The following is a 21,797-nucleotide window of genomic DNA, read 5'->3' on the forward strand; positions in this document are numbered from 1 at the left end:
CCAGAGGGTCCTGGAACCCTATCGGGCATGGGGTAGCCCTTCAAGCTCTGTTCTCCTCGCTGCCCGGCACCCCCAAACCCCATGCTCCGCTGTCCACACAGTTACCCCGGGACCCACGAGAGCCCCCCTGGCCTCCGTTCCTGTGCCCGAAGCGTCTCTTTCCCTTCTGCATCCTTCCCACCTCCTTCCTTCCATCCCGTTTCTTCTGGGGCCCAGCCTGGATGCCAGCTCCCCCAGGAAGCCTTTGCTGACCACCCCAAGGTCCACCCAAGGCCGGGTTCCACACTCCGTTGCCCTCCAGACCCCACTCCCCTCCATGGCAGCCTTGGGTATGGGGGGCTGACAAGGCCCGTTTGTTCACCGTTCCATCCGCCATTCTGGGTGCTGATTAGAAGACCTCATCGCCCGTTCAGCTCCGGAAGCCCTCAACACCTAACTGAGCTCTGGGCACTGAGGAGCCCAGCAACGAGGGGCGAGGGAACGGAGGGGCGTCTGAGTGGATGGACGTTGTACCCTGTCCTGCTTGGTGGAAAAGCCAGGGGCTCAGGAGCCAGAAGTGAGGGTTTGAGCCAGAAACCAGGGGAGGGGCCTTGAGCAAACCACCCCCCCAGCCCACACAGGCCGAGCCAGCAGAATGGCGTCAGCGGTGGCCCTGCACCAGTGGCTCAGGCAGGGGGCTCCTGGGCTGCTTCCTTGCAAGGCCGTGAGGGCTTTCCTTTCTACAAGGTCCCAGATGGCTGTGGGATTCCAGCTGTGCCCAGAGAGGCGTGAGGCCCAGATCACACGGGGAAGGGCCAGCCGGGGCAGCCGGCCAGGCAATTCTGACCTGGGTGCTGTTCACCCTTGGGGCCCTGGGACCAGTGCTTGCCCAGGGCGCACGGTAAGGGAGCCCTGAGCCCCAGTATTTGCCAACCACCCGCCCACCGCCCAGGCCTCTGCTGGGCACTGCTGTGGGTCCCAAGCCTACAACCCTCTTGGGCCTTCCTAGACCGCAAGACCCCGGGATGCCCAGGCCAGGCTGCTGAGTCCCCGGGCCCTGAAGACCAAGGACACAATGGGCAGGCAGGCGGCATCCCAGAGAAGGAAGGTGGGCGCAAGCTCAGACCCAGAGGAGGGAAAGGGACCGGGACAGCAGTGGGCGAGACCCAGGCTGACATCCAGCTGAACTTCCTGGCTCCTGGCGGCCCTGTTCCTGGCTTGGTGCCTCCCGGGAGCGGTCCTGACTGCTCCGCTCAGGGGAACTCGCACTTTTCCTGTTTGCCTGAGTGCAAAGAGCGACAGCCCCACTCGCCTCTCTTCCCCAGCCCCCCTGCCTCCCAGCTCTGGGCGTTGGGAAGTTCACCCAGATGTCTAATCCAGATCCTGCCTGCTGTCTTCCAGCCTCGTCTTTCCTGTTCTGTCCTCAAGACAGAGCATTGCCCTCACCTCCTCCCCAGGACTAGCCTCAGCCATTCCCTTCCCGCACATCTCTGTACGGCCTTGGGCAACATCCCAGGGCCTCAGTTTCCCCTCATGAGAGGAGGGAGATGAGGTGGGTAGAAGGAAGACCCCAGAGGACACGAATTCCAATCCTGATTCTGCCTCTGCTGGCTGTGTGACCTTGGACAGAACACTCGATTCTCTGTGCCTAGGTTTTCCCATCTGCAAAATGGAGCCAGCGCTGACCCATGTGGGGAAGGGGTGAAGGTTGTGGTTACCTGTGAACCACACTCAGCGTCTGGCACGGTGGGGGGTGTTCAATATTCCACAGAGCTTCTCAGGACCCTAGGCCTGCTGGGGTGCAGGGACAGTCACAACAGTGACATGCCCGTCCATCAGGGTGAAAGCCGAATGGAGAGTGAAGGAGAGGGCAGGAGCCCCAGCAAGCTTGCTGGGAAGGTGGGCATTATGGGAAGGAGGGGATGTGGGCCGGGGACGTGGGAAGAAAGGCCATCCCGGCCGGAGGGCACAGCTGAAGCGGAGGCTGGGCAGGGACAGGCGGTGGTGTGGAGCGTGATAGGGAGCTCTGGGGACCGGTGGCTTGCCCGCAGGGCAGGGGGCTTTGTGTGGAGGTGGGTGGAGATGGGCTGTAGTTGATGAGCCAGAGGATCAGGGAGGACTCCGAAGGCCACACCAAGGAGCAAACCTCTGTCTGCCAGGGCCACAGCCCCCTGCGAGCTCTGGCCACCAGATAGCAGCTGGGTGGACAGCCTGGGCAGCCCTGGGGGTGGGCAGTGGGGGAGATCCTGGGCTTGCTAAAGCCCTCGAGCAGAGTGTGGGCAAGGGCAGCCTTCGCGCAGAGAAGGAGGGAGCCGGGCTTGGCTGGCACAGCTGCTCCCCCGTACCCATTCTAGAGAGGAAAACCGAGGCTCAGAGCTGTGGAAGCACCCGCCCAAAGCCCTTTCCTGTCTCCTAGGCTCTCGGCCAGCAGCTGCCCTCGAGAACAGGCTGCCGCTCAGGGCGGGAGACCCAAGTGAGGAGCCAGAGTCCCTAGAGGTCAAGGCCAGGCACGAGCCACCTCTGTTCCCAGGGCCCAGCCCAGCACCCAGCCTCCGGCACCACCGAACCAAGGGAATGAGCGAGAAAGGAATGAATGAATGGCTGGTAGTGTCCCCACATCGCGCGGCGGAGCCCATGTGACTCGCTCCTGTTGGGTGACTCTGCCTTCCTGGAGCACAGCGGGCAGGCAGGTCTGGAGAGGGAGCATCCCTGGTGAAGGTGGGGAGACGGGAAGCTTCGTGGCCAGCTAAGAGCAGTGTGGCCAGAGCCCAGGGGGCAGGGGTGTCACCCCGATGGTGATGAGCCACCGTGGTGGAGGGTGGGGGCTGCCTGTGGACGCTCCTGAAGTCGCAGCCTCAGAGGCGGAGCCTCGGGCTGGGGGTCAGGTGGGCCCCCAGGCGGGCTGGGCGGTGTGGGCTCGACGCCTCGGGCAGGGCCCCTCGGAGGATGTGCCGGGCGGCCCTGGGAGGCCAGGGCTGGGGTTGAACCGTGGCCAAGAAGTAAGTACAGTCTGGGCACCGGGGCCGGGGCATTCTCGAAGCTCCTTCCTCATTCCTGGCCCTGTGGGAGTAGCCGGACCCCGGCGTTCCGAGGCAGCCACCACCGCGGATTTGCTTACCGTCTCGCAGGGAACCGGGGCCTCCTGCCAAACTAGCCAGCCCGGGGCCTGGGCCCCACGGGCCCCCCCAACCACTGAGTGCTGGCCTGGGCCCCCTCCTGCCCTCAGATGAGGACACTGGGGCCACCCTAGGAGCTGTCCGCGCCCGAGTAGGAAGGAACGGGCTTGGGCTGCAAGTCCAGGGTGTTTTCCGTCGGCCTCCCAGTCTCCACGCCCCACAGGAACACGTCCTTCTCGGAAAGCCCACTTGGTGGCCTCTCCACTGGGATCCGGGGCCAGGGCCAGGCTCCGTGGGTGCCCTGGCGGGCACAGCGTGGAAGGGGCTTGTTTGGTCAGCGGTTCCGCCCGATGCCAGGCTGCTGGGACAGCGGGCAGCGGCCAAACCGGCCCCGCCGCATGCCTTCCGGCCCTCGGCAGGAATGCCATTCATCCCTCCGGTGCTCGCACGGTTACCGCAGTGTTGAGGCCCGGTGGCACCCGGGCCTCTAGGGAGAAGCAGCAGAGCCTGGTGGCCAGCCAGGGGCTGCCGGGGGCCTCGGGCCACCTGCCCGTGACCGGAGAGGGCGGGGAGCACCCCACGGGGGGCACCTGAACCAAACCCCACCAGACACAACTGACGCATCCATAGGGGTCCTGAGGCCGGCTGGGGTCAGAAGAAAAGACACACAGGGGGAGACACATGGGGCCAGGGCCTCCTGGCTGTGGGTCCTCCACTCCTAAGCGCCCACCCTCCCCCCCGGGGTTCTCCTAAGAACAGCCCCCACCCAGATCCATGAGTTGGCTCTGGCACCAGACCCATGGCCTCCTGACCTCACATCCTGAGCCCGGACTGTCCAGAGAGGCCTCGGGTCTATGTCCGGTCACCACCAGTGGCCCTTGCTGGGTGTGGTGGCCCCAAAGGTGCCCGGAGGCCGGCGCGACTCAAGGCCTCGCTTGGGACCTGGGCAAAGGTGTTGAGAATGGAGACACGTGGGCATCGTGCCAGCCCAGCCTGCAAAAAGGGGTAAGGAATCAGAAGGGTGGGGGCACCTGAGGGCCAAGGGGGCTTAAGGCTCAGGGCCGGTCCTCAATGGACAGCACACGCATCCCCACCCCCCGGGGACAAGAGCTGCAGGGGCGTCGCACGGGCTCCACGCACACTCACTTCTGATTCCAGCTTTATTAGAGCTGGGCGCTCCCCTCCAGGGAAGGCAAGACACAGCCCGTCGGAAACCCAGCAGCTCTCCCGAAGTGGGAGGCGCTACGGGGACACGCAGTGCCCAGACCGCCACCGCCCCACGCGGGCCGCGCCGACCCCCGTTCACCCAAGGGAAGGGTCGCTGCTGACAGTTAAGGAGGGCGGGGTCTCAGCGGAGGTGCCTGGACAGTGCGCGTGACTCAATGGCATCAGGAAGCCCCAAGAGTCTGTTTCAAGCAGGAGGAGGAGCCTGGCTCCGGGGAATGCTTGAGGCTGTCCCCTCCCTCCAGTACCCAGTGTAGGTCACAATAATTTAAAAGACATGATAGACACTTTAACGCTATATAACAATATAAGTTAACCAGGTTCCTTGGCAGAAGGTGCTGGGCCTGTGGACTCAGTGGTGTCCCGGGACCCGGGGAGGCAGGGCGGGGGAGGGGGTGCTGCGCAGGTCGGGGGCATTCACGGCAGCCTGGAAGTACCCAGAACAGCAGCCGATGGCGTGTCCTGGCATCATCAGGGGCACCACAGGGTAGACGCCAGGGCCCAGACAGTGTCACTCACCCCTGGCCAATGTCTCGCCCACTTGGCCGGGCAGCTGCCTGAGGACACATTTCCACAGGTTTCTACAAGTAAATACCCTATATTTGGGTGGGGGAGGGCACAGGAGCAGAGGTGGGCACACCGGGAGCCAGCTGCACTCCACCCTTGCTGGCAGGTTCACCTCCTCTGGGCTTCAGACTCCCCAGGGGAGGGTGGGAATGTTCGCAGAGGATGCATCGCCCCAAGTCCCGGGGTTTGGGCCCCTCCCCACCCTGCCCGTGGTTCAGAACTGAGCGGGACCCTTCTCGTCCTCCTCTCCCAGGTTTCAGGGAGAGTTGAACTTTAAGAGGAGGGTGTGCATGGGGGGACCCTGGGGGAGGTGTCTGGAGGGCAGCAGGTGGGGAGCTCCGGCCAAGTGTCCTCGTGGATCCAAGTTTTCTCAGCATTGGGATCAGGGCCAAAGGAGTAGGACTGGGCACGGGGCCACTAGAGAAATCCCAGCAGGCACCTCTGAGGGTGCAGGTCCCAGTGTGGCTGGCAGCAGGGGATGAGGGGAGCAGCCAGATTTCACAAAACATGGGGTCAGTCTCATGCCAACCTGGATGTCCCCAGAGTAGGTCTTCCAGGGTCAGGAGCCCTGGCCTGGGGGGTCAGGATGCCCGAGCCAAGGCAGGAGCCTCCACTCACGGCCTCGGGGCCTCTGGCTAATTCTTGAGCCGTTCTGGGCCTCAGTGTCCGCATCTGCCAAAGGCAGCACCCCACCCCCCCCTGCCCCGAACCACCCCCACCCCACCAGACCGCCACCAGCACACTGCTGTCCTAGGGTTTCAGCTGGCTCCAGGGGGGCAGGGGGCTCTGTAAACTGGGTGCCAGGCTGGAGGGGGGACCGGGAGGGTGACAGCATCGGGGAGGGAACACAGCACTCCTGGAACCTGACATAGGTGACAGTTTGATTTGTTTGATGTGATTTTTTAAAAAGAAGGATCCCTGCCGGTGGCTCCCCTCAGAGGCCCCCTCGGGGCAGGGCCAGGAGGGAGCTGGGCACGGAGATGCTCCCTGGGGTCTAGAGAGGCGGGGACAGGGAGCAGAGGGCCACAAGGGAATGCGCTAACACGGAGTACAGAGTTAGGACTGGCTATGCCTTAGTGCTAAGAATCCTTTTCTGATACTAAGAAAACATAAATAAAATGTGTCAGCATCTGCCCAGACCACCCGGGGGGTGGGGGGAAGCCCTGTGGCTGATGCGGCCAGGGAAAAAGTCCCGCGGGGAGGGGGCGGGGGTGGTCAGCCGGCATGGCACATCCATGTCCGTGCCACAAGGTGGGGGAGGGGGACACTCAGAGTCTTGTGGTCACTTCGCTTTCCAGGACGTGTGTCCTTGGGGTTCAATTCCCCAGAGAAAAGAGCAAGAATTCGCTGGGCGCCCCACCAGGGACACCGGTGCCATCGGCCTTGCCCTCTGGGCATCGCTCGACCACAGGAAGTGACGAGAAAGGCGGGAAGGAGCCCCTGAGGGCAGCGAGGGGGCGCCGGTGGGAGCAGCCCTCCCGCGCCCTGAGCTCCCCGCCGCCCCCGACCCCGCAGCCAGCAGGGCAGGGGGGGCGGGGGCGCGCGCGTGCCGGCGGCGGGGGGGGGGGGCGCGCGCGCGCGCGCGCTCACTTGCAGGTGAAGACCTCGGTGCGCTCGCTGCAGGTGTTGCACTTGACAAAGCAGCACCAGTGGAACTTGCAGTTGCACTGCCACACCTTGGTGTACTGGTGGGTGTTGTAGCCACGGCCGCAGCACATGGTGTCGCAGCCGTCCGCGCCCGGCGACGTGCGGTTGCACAGGCGGCCCTGAGTGCCCACGCTGCCCGTGGCCGCGTCCTCCTCGCAGTAGTTGGGCGACTTCTCGATGTACACCAGGTCCGTCTCCATGGGCTTCTGGTAGCTGCGCAGCTGCTTGATCCGCAGGAAGGTGGGCTGCCGCAGGCGGCTGGCCCGCACCACCTCCACCTGCACCGCGGCGTTGTACTTCTCCTTGAGCAGGTGGCCCACCTCGCGGAACTTGGGCAGCGTGGTCCAGCACGTCTTGGTGGTGCACGAGCCCGACACGCCGTGGCACTTGCACTCCAGCTTCATGCGCTCCTCCAGGACCTGCGGGCGACAGGGCGGGGCTCAGCGTGGGCGTGGCCGGGCCCGGGCGCCCCGCCCCCAGCCCTGCGGCACCTGCGGGCGACCGGGCGGGGCTTGGTGCGGGCGTGACCGGGAGCCCCGCCCCCAGCCCTGCGGCACCTGCGGGCGACCGGGCGGGGCTTGGTGTGGGCGTGGCCGGGAGCCCCGCCCCCAGCCCTCCCGGACCTGCGGGCGACGGGGCGGGGCTTGGTGCGGGCGTGGCCGGGAGCCCCGCCCCCAGCCCTCCCGGACCTGCGGGCGACCGGGCGGGGGCCCAGTGTGCTCACCCGCAGGGCCTGGGCGTCCCCGCTCCCACTTGCCCCCGTCCTCCAGGGCTCCCCCACTTCCCGCTGTACGACTACACCTAAGTGCCTCCCCTTCCTGAGCCTCCGTCTCCTCGTCCGTTTAATGGGGCTGCTGACCGTAGGTCCCTACTGCAGAGGACCTTATGAGGGTCCAGTGAGAGTGTCCAGAACGTGGCAGAACACGGCGGATGTTTATCAAACGTGGTTCACTAAAGCCTCACAACCCTTCAGGTCAACGCGCGGAGGAGGAAGCCGAGGCCCAGCCGCGCGGCCGGCCGCGTGCAGGTCACAGGGCAGCATGTGGCCAAGCTGGTATTGCACCCAGCCCGGCGGTGATCCAGGCCCAGCAACAGTAGGTGCTTATTAATTGCAGATCCCCACCCTTCCATCTCTCCACGCCCTGCCCTCATGCCTGGGGTAGGGCCTGGCACGTAGTTGGTGCTTAATAAATGGCTGGCTGTTCAACGAAAGCCTGGGGCTCGCACCCAGCTCTGCGCGTGTTTGCTGAAGGGCGGAGGGGGTGGACGAGCAGGAGGTGAGTGCACGGGTCAGCGAGGCCCAGGCGTGCCATCTGCTGGGAAGCCGGCCCCCGGCTGGTGTTGTTCTTTCTCCCCAGCTCCCCGAGGGCCCACAATGGGTGCAGGGTGTGTTTTCCTTGGGCCTCCCTCCGTGGTCCCGGAAGGCCGGTTCCCAGAGCCAGCCCTGACCCCAGGTACTCATTTACCTGGATCGAAAGGACCCTGCCAGCCGGCCTGATTAAAGATGGGGAATCATTAGCTGCCGCCCCACCGTTGCAGAAGGGCCATTTGTCAGCTGTCCGGGCTCTGGTGGCCTCACTTCAGCAGCCCAGCCCTGAAGGAACTTGGCCACTCTCTGCTTCCTGGGCTGGAACCCCAGCCCTGGCCCAGACCAGGAGACCCATAGTGAATGAATGAATGAATGAAACATCCCACAGGGCCAGCTACCATCCCACTTTCCCCACCCTGGCTACCTGGGGCTCCGGTCCTCGGCAAGGACCTGGGGGCTCCCAGCCCGGTGTGGGCGGGAAGAGGAAGCCGACACAAACGGGCGCTCTGAGAGCCTACCCCTGCCGTGGTAAGAGGGCTTCCTGGAGGAGGGGTGCCCGCATGGGGTGTGGATGCAGGAGCAGAAGCTCTTTAGGCGGAGGGGAAGGTGTTCCCGGAACGGGCAGCGCAAGGTCTGCAGAGGAAAAGCTCAGCCCACGTGAGCATCACGTGGTTGCTGGGTGGGCCCTGAGGCTGGTGTCTAGGACCTGGGGGTGGGTGGGATTCCCTCCTGTGGATGATGTCCGGGGGCTGGAGGCCCGGGAGGCTGGGAGGAGGAGGGGGCTAGGGGGAGGGGGAGGGGGAGGCTGATGTCCTACCAGGGGAGGGCTGAGTGGGGGAGGGCCCCGGCACGCGGGGGAAGGAATATTCAGAACTGGAATTGCGGGACAAGGGGTGTCTGGGTTGAGGGCACGAACCAGAAGTCAGCTCTGGGGGTCTAGGTGAAGGGCGGGTTGCCCCCCACCAAGGGAACGCATATCTGGACCTCCTGCCTGCCTCCTTTACCCTTCTCTCCACACTTCTGTTCATCCTGGCCAGACCTCTCTTTCCCCTCCCTCACCCTTACCCCGTGCTCATTTTTGCATCAATCCTCCCCCACTAACCTGCCCAGGAAGCCTCTCTTGCCCTGTCCACACCGCCCTGCCACGTATGCCCCTCGGCCTAAGAGTGGCCAGATGGATGCCTCTCTCAGAGTCCCCAGCCTGGGGGGCAGTGCCCCCTACCCCGGGCTGCGGGCCCAGGAGATGCCTCCTGAGGCCGTGATGGCCTGAGACCTGGCAGGGGTATCCAGGCCAGCCGGCCCAGCCTCATTGCCGCAGCCTGCGGGACGGCTGCCCCCTCCCTCCCCCTGCCCCCCCGCCCATCTCCCCGTCCTCTTCAAGGCCAGGCAGCCCAGCCTCCACCGCCTGCCCTCCTGCCCACCCGCCCAGGCACGTTCGGACCCTGCACGGCCAGGCCGGTGACGGTGGGCAGATGGAGCCGATTGGGCAGCTGTTTGCAAAGCAAGGAGACGCATCCTCGCTTGGCTGGGTCCCCGGGGCCTGAGCCTCTCCTGGGAAGTGATCACAGGATTCAAGAATGTGCCGTTTCCGTCTCCAGTGGCCTCAAGATAAGAGTCACAGGGATGGTGGCGCCAGCCCTGCTGCCCCAGGAGACCACCTGGGAGGGCGTGGGGTGACCTGGCCTCGCCCAGACGAGCGGGGCCTCGGTTTCCCCGGACCCAGGCCGTGTGTGGGTGGGGTGGGGGCCTCCGGGAAAAGGCCAGGCTGGTGTTCTTTCTGCAATAAGGGTGCGGCCTGTGCTCCGGGAACAGCTGTGGCCAGGCTGGGGGGGGGGGGGGGGGTCCCGGCATCCTAGCGAAGGCGCTTCAACTCCACTCTGGCAACAGCCGCGGGCAGGCGGCTCTGAGCCTGGGGCCACAGAGGGACGTGACACGTTTGTTTCTGGGCCCTCACTGGTGGCCTGACCCTCCGGGGGCCTGCGAGACCCCGGGGGACGAGGCCCACATCTGCTTCGCCCTCTGACCTGGGCGTAGGCATCAGGTGAAGCTGTCTGCTCAGTGCCCGGGCCGTGAAGGAGAGGGGTGGCCACACGGTCCGGCCAGCCTGGGGGCCTGGCGTGGCCGGCAGCTTCCCAGCTGGGGACTTCGCAGAAGTCACCCCTCCCTGGACCTGGGTTTTCACCCAGATGATGGGAAGGACGTGCCCCCTGGGGCAGGACCGGCATCGATCCTAGATGAGGTCGGGTAGGGGCTGTGCCCAGCTGACGGGGGTCCTGCCCCAGCTCCCGGTGCCATCACTGACTTCAGACCTCCGTCACCCACGAGAGGAGTCCAAAGCCATCCTGATAACAGTGCCCAGGACTGGCCCACTGAGGATGTGGTGAACTGAATAGTGTCTCCCCGAAATTTACGTCCACTCAGAACCTCAGTATGTGACCTATTTCCTTATTTGGAAAATAGGTCTTTCCAGGTGTAATTAAGGCTCGAGATGAGGCCATCCTGGACCAGGGTGGGCCCTAACTCCGAGGACACCTGTCCTTGTAAGGGACAGAAGGGAAAAAACAGACCCAGAGGTTGGGGACCATGTGCAGAGGGGGGCAGCCAAGATAATGAGGCCACAAGCCGAGGAGCGCCTGGGGCCGCAGGGAGAGGCAGGCAGGGTCCTACTCCAGAGCCATCACGGGGAACGGTGGCCCGGCTGGCACCTGGATTTAGGACTTCCGGCTCTAGAACTAGGAGAATAAATCTCTGTCGCTCTGAGCCACCCAGGCCGTGGGACTTCATGTGGTACCAGTCAGCTTGTTTCCCACCCGCCTTGCTGACCTCCGGGGCCCTGAGCAAGTGGGAGGGGGCGGGGTGGCCTGGACAAACTAGGGTGGGGACCAGGGCACCCCAGCACTGGGGGGGGGACCTGTGAAGATCCAGACCCAGTTGTTGTGGAAACCTCAAAAGCTACAGCTCCCCCTCACTGACACCCCCAAGCTCCGTGCTAGCGGGAGCAGGAGGATCCCCGCCCCCCAGGGTCACGGCCTTTGCCAAAGGCTCAGACCACACGTGTGCTCCCCAGCTCAGGGTCAGGGGCGGTTGGAAGGGCAGTGGGGGAGGGGCACAAGGTTCGCTGTGTCCGCTGCGCAGACGAGCAGACCGAGGCTCCAAGGAAGACTCACGCGAAGTCAGGGGCAGCACCGGCCGGCACCAGAATCCTGGCCGCTGAGCCCTGTGGAGCCCTTTCCTGTGACCGCCCTGCCCTGATGGGCCCTCCCCTCCTACTCCTCATCTCAGTTTACGGCTTCACGGTTCAAGACCCCACGCGCTGACCTGCCTCCACCCAGGCCCCTCGGCCCTCAGGCTGCTGGGATCACTGTCTCAGGGACCTGTCCCACGGCACCTGTCGCCCAGAGGCCAGAATCCGGCCCGGCCCTCGTGGCCCTGCACAAGGGGCCCGTCCCACACGCCGCCACCCTAAGCTGGCCCAGAGGCCTCACTGCCCCGCACCTGTGACCGGAATCCCACCCCCCCCCCCCACGTCCCGGCCTTGGTTGTGCTGGTCCCTGTGCCTGGAGTGCCCTTCCCTGCATCTCTGCTGCTTATTCGGACGCTTCTCCACCAAGCACTAACCAGGGCCCAGGCCTCCGGGGACGCCAGTGTCTCTGTTGCCCACCCGGGGCCTCACTGTCCTCGTGCAGAAAAGGGGGATATGGTGAGACCTTCCTCCCAGGGCTGTTGGAAAGCCCTTCCTCGGGACCTAAGAGGAACCTCCTCCTCCAGGGAGTCCTCCCCATGCCTCCAGGTAAACGAACCTTGCCTGCCTCTGCCTGCCAGGGCACAGGTGGGGATGTGTCCGTGCCTGAAGAATGGAGCCTCCGTGCCGTGTGTGAGCTCCTTGGAGGCAAAGACTGTGTCCCTCTTTCCTTCATTCGTCCACCCGTGCACTCATTGGACGCCAAGCTAATAACCACGTCTACAAGATCAAGTCAGTCCCTGGGCCTGGCATTCAAGGCCTGCTCCGGGCAGCCGGCCCCTGCTCCCAGTGTCACCTCCCTCTGCCTGTGCTCTTTTCTGGCCTGCTGGGACAGCACCTCCTCCGGAGAGCTTCTGCTCCGCCCCCCCATCCGCCCCCGCCCCATCTCCAAGCTCTCACTGCTCCTGGATCTGTCCTCTGCACCCCTGAGTGGACCCACTTGGCACCACGGGGGCTCCCATGACCACGGCCACTCTTACTCCTTGTCTCCCGTGCCCAGCCTAGCTAATGCCAGGCACAAAGAAGGGGCAGGGAATGTTCGTCGAGTGAGTGAGCAAGCAGCTGGTGGCCTTAGCTGTGGTCCCCGCGGCAGAGGGCGGGCAAGTCTGTCCCCGTGCCTGCAGAGACCCGCAGGCCCTGGTGCCCCGGGTGCAGCCCCTGGGGCCGGGGAACCAGACCTGGAGAGGCGTTCCGCTCGGCTGGCGCTCTATCTCGGGCCATCTCGCCGCCATGGTGGCCGCTCCTCCCGGCCCAGTATCTGGGGCCCTCATCTCCCTGAGGCGGGGCCGGGCTCACCCTGACTTCTGCCCCAGTGTGGCCCTGCCTGAACGTCCTCCATGATTGCCCCACACCGCTGCACCCGCCCCCTGTGTGAAGCTGGCTGCTCCTCAAGACCTCCCAACTTGCAGTCTCCACCCTTCCTCAGGCTGCTCTCTCAGGGCGATCTGAGCCAAAGGCCACCTCCTCCGGGAAGCGTTCCTGGTGTGCTGGTACGACCCCTCTGGGACCGGGGCAGGGACATGGGACCGTGGCCCCCACGCTGGGCCCTGGTCCCGGCCCTGCCATCCCCCAGCTGCTGGCCATGAGCACATCACTTCCTGACTCCCAGCCTCAGTCTTCATACCTCCCAAATGGGAACAGTAAGGCCTCTGGGAGGGTCAGAGGGGCCGACCAGGCCCAGCGCCACCCACCACACACCTTGGGGGTTCAGATCCCCAAGGACCCCCTCCACCCCACCCCAGGAGAGGCTCAGGGCCGGGGGTGGGGGCGGGGAGCCCCGGTGAGGCGGCAGCCACCCCGCCCGCCCCCTCCCCGGACGCGCCCGCCTTACCTTCCTGCCGGCCTCGTTGTTGTGCAGGTTCATGAGGCGCCGCGCGTTTTTCTTGATCTCACGGGCGTCCACGAAGCGCCGGGAGAAGTCGATGCCGTAGCGCACGTCGGCGGAGCAGCCGCCCCACTTCCAGCCCTCCGCCTGGTTGTAGTAGCCCTGCTTCTCTCGGTCGCACCCGCAGTTGCTCAGGTTCCCCTGGCTGCAGGCGGCCGTGACCGCGTGGGCCACCCCGGCCGCGGTGATGGCGTAGGTGAAGGCGGCCTCCCGGCTCCCTGCGGGGGTGGGGGGATGGGGTGCGCGCGGTGAGGACCCGCGCGCGGTGAGGACCCGCGCGCGTCTCCGCCCGCCCTGCACCGGGCCACCCTGGCCTCTGCGCTCGCCCTCTCTGAGTTCCGGGCTCAGCAAAGTGGGGCGGGCGGAACCCCTCTAGCAGGGCTGTGGTGAGGACAGTGGCAGGCACGTGGCAGTCGAGACCACTGTCACCTCCTTTCCCTGTCCCAAGCGCCCCAACCCTGGGGGGGAGCAGGGGCGGGCTCTGCGAGGGGGCACGTGGGGTCTGTGCCCCGCCCCCTCCACTCGGCCAGCCTCCCAGCACCCACCCACCACCCTGTTCCAGGCTCTTTGCTGCTGCCTCCCTGTCTTTGACCACCCCCTGTCCCCTCATCACCAGGCCCCGGCTTCCTGGGGCTCTCCTCTCTCTCAACACCCCTGCCTGGCTCAGATGCCCCCCTGAACTGCGCAGACTTTGGATGCCCGTCCTCCTTGCCTCCCCCACCCCCAGCCACCAACCAAGGGGCCCACGGTACAGTCTGGGCACCTCTACCCTGCACCCTCACTGGGTCTCCTCTGCCCGAGCAGGAAAGGCCCTCAGTCCGAGCCCAGCTGGCTTCCCCATCCTCCTTTTTCCATCCCCTGCCCAAAACAACGTCTCTTTCCTTCCGGAAAGAGCTGCTCCTGTGCTCCTGGGGTTTCCTGGTCTTTCCAGGGGAATGTCCTTGCCCTCCTTGTCCAAAGCCTCATGATTTTCCAAGACCGGTTCCAATGCCTCTTCTTCCAGGCAGCCTTTCCAGACTGCCAGCCAGAAGGGGGCCTGGGCTACCTACCACCCCCAGTCACGGATCTGACTCTCATCGCACCTGATGCTGTCTACCCAGTTAGCCCTGTAGCTGAGCCATCCCGGCTCCACGGGGGCCCACAGCCCCCTGGATGGAAGGGTCCAGAGCCGATTCATCTTTCTTTTCCACAGGCTCCGGCTGGGCCCTGGGCATCCCGCCATCCTGGCCCGGCCTCTCCTGCCCCTGAGCCCCGAGGCTCGCTGCAGGCCACGGCCCGGTCTGTGAGGTCCTCAGCAGCTGGCACTGTGGGCCTGGAGCTCGGTGACGCCCCTGTAGTTGCACAGAGCCTGTGCCTGTGATCGGAAAGGCCCCTCAGGGTGCCTGACCGCTGTCCCTGCGAGTGGGGGCTAGAGTGATGGCCCCAGAGGGTCGAAGGTCAAGTCCTTTCCATGAACATCCACTAAGCACCACCCCGCATGCCAGCTGTGTGATCGGCCTTGAATGTGTGCTCTGGGGTCCCCTCCTCACCTACCAACCTGCTGGGGGGAGCTCGCCTCGGTGGGCTTCCTGTTCCCTGGGGGTCCTCCCATCGGGGCTGAGGACCTGTTGGTCTTAGAGACCCAGTGCCGAGGAAGCTTTGGTCGACCTCTGCCACCAAGGAGGAGGCACAGCTTCCTGAAAACGTCCGTCCTCTGAGAAGAGCTAAGGGAGGGTGGTGTTGGGCAAGACCGAGGTCTGCAAAGGACACAGGGCCGCCTCTGCCTTCCCGTCCAGCCCCTGCTCCTCTCCGGGCCCTTCCTGCCCACACCGCTCCCCCCACCACACCTGCCACCACCTGGGACCTGCCAACCAGCGGCATAGGGCGCTGTCCCCAGCACCACTCCTGTGGGAAGCGTCTGTCAGCACAGTTGCCCTTCGAGGGGCACCGAGGAGCCCCCAGCCCTGCAGCGTCGAGGCGGGCCAGCTGGGGGCTCCCAGGCAGACGCAGGGTCAAGGGAGAATATGGGGCTCTCCCTCCCCAGCTCTAAATCAGGTCGAGGCTACCTGAAGGGAAGGGTGTCAGGTACGAACTGGTTACCAAACTCCCTGCTATTGGTGATAGTGTTGCCCAAGCCCAGCAGGCCTGCCGACGAGGTCACGCGCACGGGCACACAGGTGCACGCCGCGGGGGAGGGTGCACGAAAGCATTTCGGGGGCTCCGTGAGGGGAGGTGACCGTAGAGCTTTGTAAGAAAGGGCACGGGGGGGGGGGGGATCACGGAACCTCAGAGGACGTCCCCACCTGCCTCTGTGAGGGGTGGAGTCAAGGAAGGCTTCCTGGAGGAGGGGACACCTTAAGTAAGGTGTGTGTTGTGTGTGGATATGAGCGGATGTGTGCACGTGGGTGTGTGTGCTCCTGGCGGTGGGCACAGCAGGAGCAAAGGTCCAAGGTGCAAAACAGTTTGCTGAGGGCGCCTGGGTGACTCGGTCAGTTGAGGTCTGACTCTTGAGTTCAGCTCAGGCCATGATCTCTCAATCATGAGACCAAGCCTCCTGTCAGGCTCCAATCTGAGCATGCAGCCTGCCTAGAATTCTCTCTCTCTCCTTCTGCCCCTCCCCCACCAAAAATAGATAAATAAACATTAAAAAAAAAAGGAGGGGGGGAAACCTGGGCGGCTCAGTCGGTTAAGCATCCAGCTTCGGCTCAGGTCGTGATCTCATGGTTTGTGAGTTGGAGCCCCGAGTGTCGCCGGGATGGAACCTGTTTGGGATTCTCTCTCTCCCTCTCTCTCTGCCCCTCTCCTCCTCTCTCTCTCTCTCTCTCTCTCCAAATAAACAAATAAAAACTTAAAAAAAGAAGAAATCGTTTGCTGGTCTGATGCTAGAAGTGTGAGCTCAAGAGTAAGGAGAAAAGAGGCCGTCGAGGCCCGGGGGAGCCAGGTGAGGGCGGCCAGAGCCTGCTCTGGCTACTGGAACCGTTCAGCAAAGCGGGTCAGCGGAGCCAGGCCTCCTTCATCCCCGCTGTCACCTGCCAGCTCCCGCCGCCTACCAAACACCCTCACCCCCACGTATGTCCTCCCTGAGCTCCCAGACAGTCGTGCGAGGCAGGCTCGTCACGGGCCCATCCCACGGGTGAGCAGACCGAGGCACAGAGAGGCTGTTGAACTAGGGCTTAGCGGCCGGAGCAGGGTCTGAACGCAGGCAGTAGCATCAAAGCCCCGAGGGGCAGAGGGAGGGACGTGGGGCCTGGGGCTCAGCCTGGTCTCTTTGCCGCTGAGGGACTTGGGGCGGAAGAGGCACACGCAGCCCCCGGGGCGAGGCGTTTGGACCCTCCGTGGCCCTTGGGACTCAGCGTGTGGCCGGCAGGTGAACGCGGGGCGGGAGCTGGCCTCGCAGAGGGCACGTCGAGAGCGAGGCGCCCAGGAGGTGGGGGTGAAAGGACTGTTCAGTCGCACCAGGAGGCCTGCGGATGGAGTCCCAAGTCCCACAGCCAGGCCTTGCCCGAGCCAGGATGGCGTGGGCGCTCCCCGCCGAGGCCCCGGAACCTGCCACCCGGCCCTCCCCTGCGCAAAATGCGACACGTCCTGCTGTCCTGAAGTCCCCAAGCAGGCAAGCAGGCATGGAGGCCGGGCCCGTGCACCTGGAGGACATTTCTCGAAAGCCTCCCTTCCGTCCTTTGTGCCAGCTCCTGGCGTCACCTGCTTTAGGCCCCTCGGGGCGGCCACTCCCGCTAATTCCTTTTTTATTTGGTTCTAATGGGCCAAACCCTGTCTCGCCACGAAGGCAAGGGGAGGCGATCGGGGGCGGGGCGGGGGGGCCAGGCGAGGGGTAGTTTGGGGAGAATCGCGGAGGGTGACGTTGGGTCTTGGATCGGGGGCTTTGTGGCACCCGTGTTCTGCACGCACACACCTCGTGTCATTCCCACGCGGCCCCACGGGGGTGGGGGCATCACCGCGCTATTCTGCAGACCCGGATGGGGGGGCAGCCCCCTCCCGAGGTCACTCCCGGGGCCATCCCGCGAGCCCCAGGGGCACTGCCTGCAGTCCTCCTTCAGGGTGAGAACAGGTGGGGGACAAGCCCCTCAAACCTGTGGGCCCAGCTCAGGTACCACTGGTGGCTCCCCAGACTTGTGAGATGACCTCAAGCCCCCGGGGCCTGACCCCACCCATCCCCGCCTACCATTCCCCGAAGGCTCGCTGGGCCCAGGGCCAAATGACCCCCCCACCTGGGGACACGCGCGACTCACTGCACTCACCACCCGCGCCCTGGTTCGTGATGCCCACCCAGCTGGGCGCCCGCCCACTCCTGCCCGGAGCGCCCACCCCGGTTCCCCTGGGTCCGCACGCAGCTTCCGGCGCTCTGGACACGGCTGGGATGCCCCTGCTGCCTAGACCCCGTCAGGGTGAGTCGCCCTCACCCTCCTCTGGGCTCTTGCCAGGCGCCCTTGGGCTGTCGGGACGGTGGGCGGGACCCATGTCTGATTACTTTGCGTACCCCCAGCCTTGTCCCCGGGCCCCGCACACCAGCAGGTCTGGGGCTGGGTGCCTTGCATCCTTGCCTTCTCTTATCCCCGCAGCTGCCCCGTGAAATCAGTGCCCTTGCTCAGACCATCTCAAGGGTGGCGACACGGAGCCAGCGTCGGGGCGGGAAGCACTCCGCTCCAGGTGATGGCGGCAGTGGCCGTCTGAGCTCAGTTGTGTCCCGTGATGGAGACCTGGTCTCCTTGGGTCCGGCACACTTCAGTCTCGGGAGGCCTGGGGGGCCCTCCGGGGGTCCAGAGCCCACCCCAGCATGGATCTGCACCCTCAGACACTGGAGCCAGCATCGGCATCCAGCAGTATCCCTGGAAAACGCCGGAGACAGGCAGGCGGCACATCGGCCACCCCCCACCCCAGTCGGGGCCTCATGAGCCCCGGGTGGGTCCCTGCGCGCACAGCCCCTGACGCAGGGCCCGCTGTTTCCTGGCCAGTCCGTTCTTGGGGCCTGGAAGGTCAAGGCAAGAACCGTTAGCCCCGTAGGGCCCAAGGTTTCAGCAAAGCAGGACATGGAGGGTGGAACAGGCAGGAGGGCACTGGACCTGAAGCCATATCTGCTGTGTGGCTCCAGGCCAGTCACAAACCCTCTCTGAGCCTGTGTCCCCATTTACCAAGTGGGGCTTACAGTTCTCACCCGCTCCACGCCCTGGCCCCTAGAGCAAATAGGACAAACGGCCATTGCCCTCACGTCACCAAACGGTGAGCAGGACTCAGGCGGCGGGGTTGAGCAGGGAAAGCCCAGGGCTCCCAGGATGGGCCCAGGCATCACTCTGGCTTCCTCCCTGGGGCCGACCCAGCCGGGCCTGCCCAGCTGCTCCCTCCACGCATATTCTGGATAAATCCCCAATGTCCAGAGCAGCACAGCCTTCAGAAACCGCTGCCACGTGGGCAAACTGAGGCACCGGGCCCCTCGGGGACTACGCACCTCTATGCCTTCTTTCCTATAGGTTGTTCAAGGTCAAGCCCTCCCTGACCCTGCTGGGCGCCAGGCTCAGAGAGAGCAGAAGCAGCCTCCTGCCTGCCCCATGCCCTCACGGTGCCAGCCAGACCACCAGGCCCAGGGCCTAGCAGACTTAGTCCCTCCCGTCAATCCTCGCCCTGACCCAGAGGAGGACACTGGACACCAGGCAGATCTTTGCGAGCAGCTCCTGGAGGGGACGGATGTCCCCTCCTGAGCAAATCGGGAAGGCGGGCAGAACAGAGCTACCCCACCCTCCAGGGGAGAGCAGGGCTAAACCCCTCCTCCATATGCCCCGTGCGTTCCCCTCGCTGTCCCCTCAAAGCTACTTGCCAGTTCCTGGCGTCCCCAGGGCCCTGGCGTACTATTTTTTGAAGACCACAATTGAGCTCATAATGACCTGATTGACTGCAGGCCGGGGGAAGCAGGTAGGAAATGCACTTGGCTCCTTCTGAGAAGGGAAGCCGAGACTCTGGGACCTCAGAGCTAAGACCCCTCCAGCACTATCTGTCTGTCCCCAGCAAGGAACCTGAGGCCCAGCCAGGGACAGTGTGCTGTCCCGTGTCACCCAGCAGCTCAGGGAGTGGAGCCCATACTGGATGTTCTGAAGTGACTGAGGTGAGGCCAAAAGTCTGGGGCCACACACAGCCCCAGAGGGGAGGCTCAGAGTCTGGCACCTGGAGTCCAAGTCTGGACCCTAAGATTGGCCAGTTGGGGGGCCTTGGACCAGTCAAGGAGACCAGTCCCTGTCTCCACTTCCTCACCTGCAAAATGAAGATAATTGCTCCAAAACGGCCAAGTGGCTGAGCCAGAGGCGTGCCACACGTGGAATCTCCGTGTGCGTGTGCGCACACGCGTGTGGCCGTGGGCATACACCCAGGCTTACACGTGAATGCGGTTCCCGTGGGTGTGAGCGAGCGTGTGCACCTGTGCACGTCCCGTGCTCGTGGCCAACACGGTTCAGATCACCTTGCCTGTCGGCCCACCTGTACTTGGCCTTCATAAAACAATATGGCGTTTTCTACGACACAAGAGTAAAACGGGCCAATAGCCCAAGTCACAACGGGCGAAGGATCGGAAGAGACATTTCTCCAAAGACGATATAAAACCAGCCAATAACACGCGAAAAGACGCTCCACATCGTCAGCCGTCACGGAAATGCAGGTCAAAACCACAGCGAGGTGCCAGGCCACCCCCGCCAGGATGGCGAAAATAAAGACAAACAGAAGTCAGCGAGGATGAGGACACATCGACCCTCACACGCTGCCACGGGGAGCGAAGAACACGGCAGCCCCTGTGGAGAACCGTCTGCCGGCTCCTCAAAAGCGGGGTGGGGGCTGGGCGGCTGTCGGTTGAGCGCCCCACTCTCGGTCTCACGGTTCGTGGGATCCAACCTCGCATCGGGCTCTGCTCTGGCAGCACGGAGCTTGCTTGGGATTCTCTCCCCGTCTCTCTGCCGCTCCCCTGCGTGCCTTCTCCCCCCCCGCCCCCCCCCCCCCCTCAAAATAAATAAATAAACTTTACAAAAGATGAAAGTTAATCATAGAATTACTACAGAACCAGAAATTCCCCTGCAGGGTACCAAGAGAAGTGAACACGTGTGTCCACACAGCAGCTTTTACGTAAACACGGCAGGGTTATTTATGACAGCCCCGGAGCGGGAGTGACCCCAACGTCCAGCGGCGACGAATGGATGAGCAAGAGGTGGTCCAGCCACGTGACGGAATAGTCCTCAGCCACGAAAAGACTCAAACCCCGACAACACGGAGGAGCCTTGAAAACACGTACTGAGTGAAAGACACCAGCCACAAAAGGCCACGTATTTATTGCATGATCCCGGGGATATGAAATGGCCAGCATAGGTCAGTCCATGGGGACAGGAAGCAGATGAGTGTTGGTCAAAGGCCGGGGGCTTGGAGGGTGATCGCTGAGGGGTGCACGGCTTCCTTTTGGGGTGCTAAAAATGTTCTACGATTGTGCACAACTCTGCATTCAGACTAGAAACCACGGAATGGGACACTTACGTGGATGAATTGTGGGCTCCGTGAATTCTACCTCAACAGGCTGTCGTAAAAACATACAGCACTTGATGGGTTTTAGCGGACTGCATACAACCTGTCCTCTGCTTTAACACTCTCAGGATGCTGGGCTCAGAGGAGGCAGGTGACTGGCCCAAGGTCACACAGCAGGCCAGCTACAGAGCTGAGATCTCACTCGGGACCCCACAGTCATGCTCAGACTAGTCCCCATCTGCCAGGCAGCGACGTGCTCTGTCCTGCCTCGCGTCCTGCCGACAGTGCCTGGGACCCGGGCTGGCCAACGTCAGCCCTTGCTTTCTCTGTTACCATCCGGCACCCTCAACACTGACCACAGCCTGCCCTCCTGGCCAAACCCCCAGAGCCCTGGAGGCGAGGCCTTCAGCCCCCACCCATCCCCCGGCCCAAGACCAAGTGCACAGCCAGGGGGCCGACAATCTGGGAGGGGGTTCCCTGAGAGTATGGGCTGGAGCCCAGGGTCAGAACCATGGAGGGTCAGCAGGACAGGTGACTGGGGGGTGACCGGGGAGGGCGTGGCAAGAGACATGAGCCACACACACACACAACAGGGAACAGTGTGCAGGTAGAGGACACTGCAATGCTAAGTCCCTGAGAAAGGAACGAGGAGAGCATGAGTGGTCCAACCCCACAGAGAGTGTGAAGCATGAGGTTGCACTGCGTCGACTTGGGGAGCCCTTGGGGAGGGGGCTGGACTTTAAGAAGAGGAGGAGCCCCTGGAGGGTGACCCTACGAACGACTTTTTAAAAGGCCCCTCCGGCTGACTGTGGGCAGCACGGTGGGAGCAGGGCACAAGGGGCGGGGTAAGAAACACTGGTGGCCTGCCAGGCGGAGGAGGTGACGGTGGCCGGGCTTGGTTGGGACACAGTCTAAGGGTAGAACCAACAGGTCTAGCAGGTGGAAAGTCTCCCGATGTGGGGCCCGGGCATCTGGCGGGGCTGTTACCAAGAGAGTGGTGGAAAGGATCAGGTTTGGGGGAAATCGAGGCACTGCCTTTGGCCACAGGCAGTTTGGGGTTCCCCGGGGCACAGCAGAAGGGAGGCAGGGGACGCCGGGCACTCAGGCCCTGCCTGGGAGTCCCCCGGCCCTGCTGATCACCATCACGGGGGCCAACCCAGACGGGACCGGGGTCCCGGGTGACCCTCCCCAGTCCTCCGTTCTCCTAGCCTCAGTTTCCCCATGTAACACGAAAGTGAGGCCAGTGCCGTGGGTTCTAAACCTCAGAACAGGGCTGCTGGGGCTGAGGTGGGGAAAGGACGTGGGATGGAGTGGTCCCCAAGTCCGCCAGACCTGAGGCCTGGC

At 64.1% G+C, this 21,797-nt stretch overlaps 1 protein-coding gene across 6 annotated transcripts in view; it reads right to left on the reverse strand.

Annotated features, from left to right (window-relative positions):
* Positions 1 to 4,241: 4,241 nt before the first annotated feature.
* Positions 4,242 to 21,797, reverse strand: part of WNT7B (Wnt family member 7B) — a 49,374-nt gene continuing 31,818 nt past the window's right edge. For 2 of the 6 annotated variants that reach the window (XM_019447199.2, XM_019447200.2), the window contains exons 3-4: positions 12,915 to 13,186; positions 6,426 to 6,952 (exon numbers count right to left, since the gene is read on the reverse strand). In XM_019447199.2, the coding sequence (XP_019302744.1) occupies positions 6,473 to 6,952; positions 12,915 to 13,186 (752 nt within the window). In that variant the 3' untranslated portion in view covers positions 6,426 to 6,472. Of the gene's footprint in view, positions 6,953 to 12,914; positions 13,187 to 21,797 lie in introns of all 6 variants that reach the window. The other 4 variants (XM_053895184.1, XM_019447202.2, XM_019447203.2 and 1 more) reach the window with 3 other exon arrangements.

Source organism: Panthera pardus, unplaced genomic scaffold (genome assembly GCF_024362965.1).
Source record: "Panthera pardus isolate Hobbes unplaced genomic scaffold, ASM2436296v1 HiC_scaffold_6, whole genome shotgun sequence".
Classification (NCBI taxonomy): Eukaryota; Metazoa; Chordata; class Mammalia; order Carnivora; family Felidae; genus Panthera; species Panthera pardus.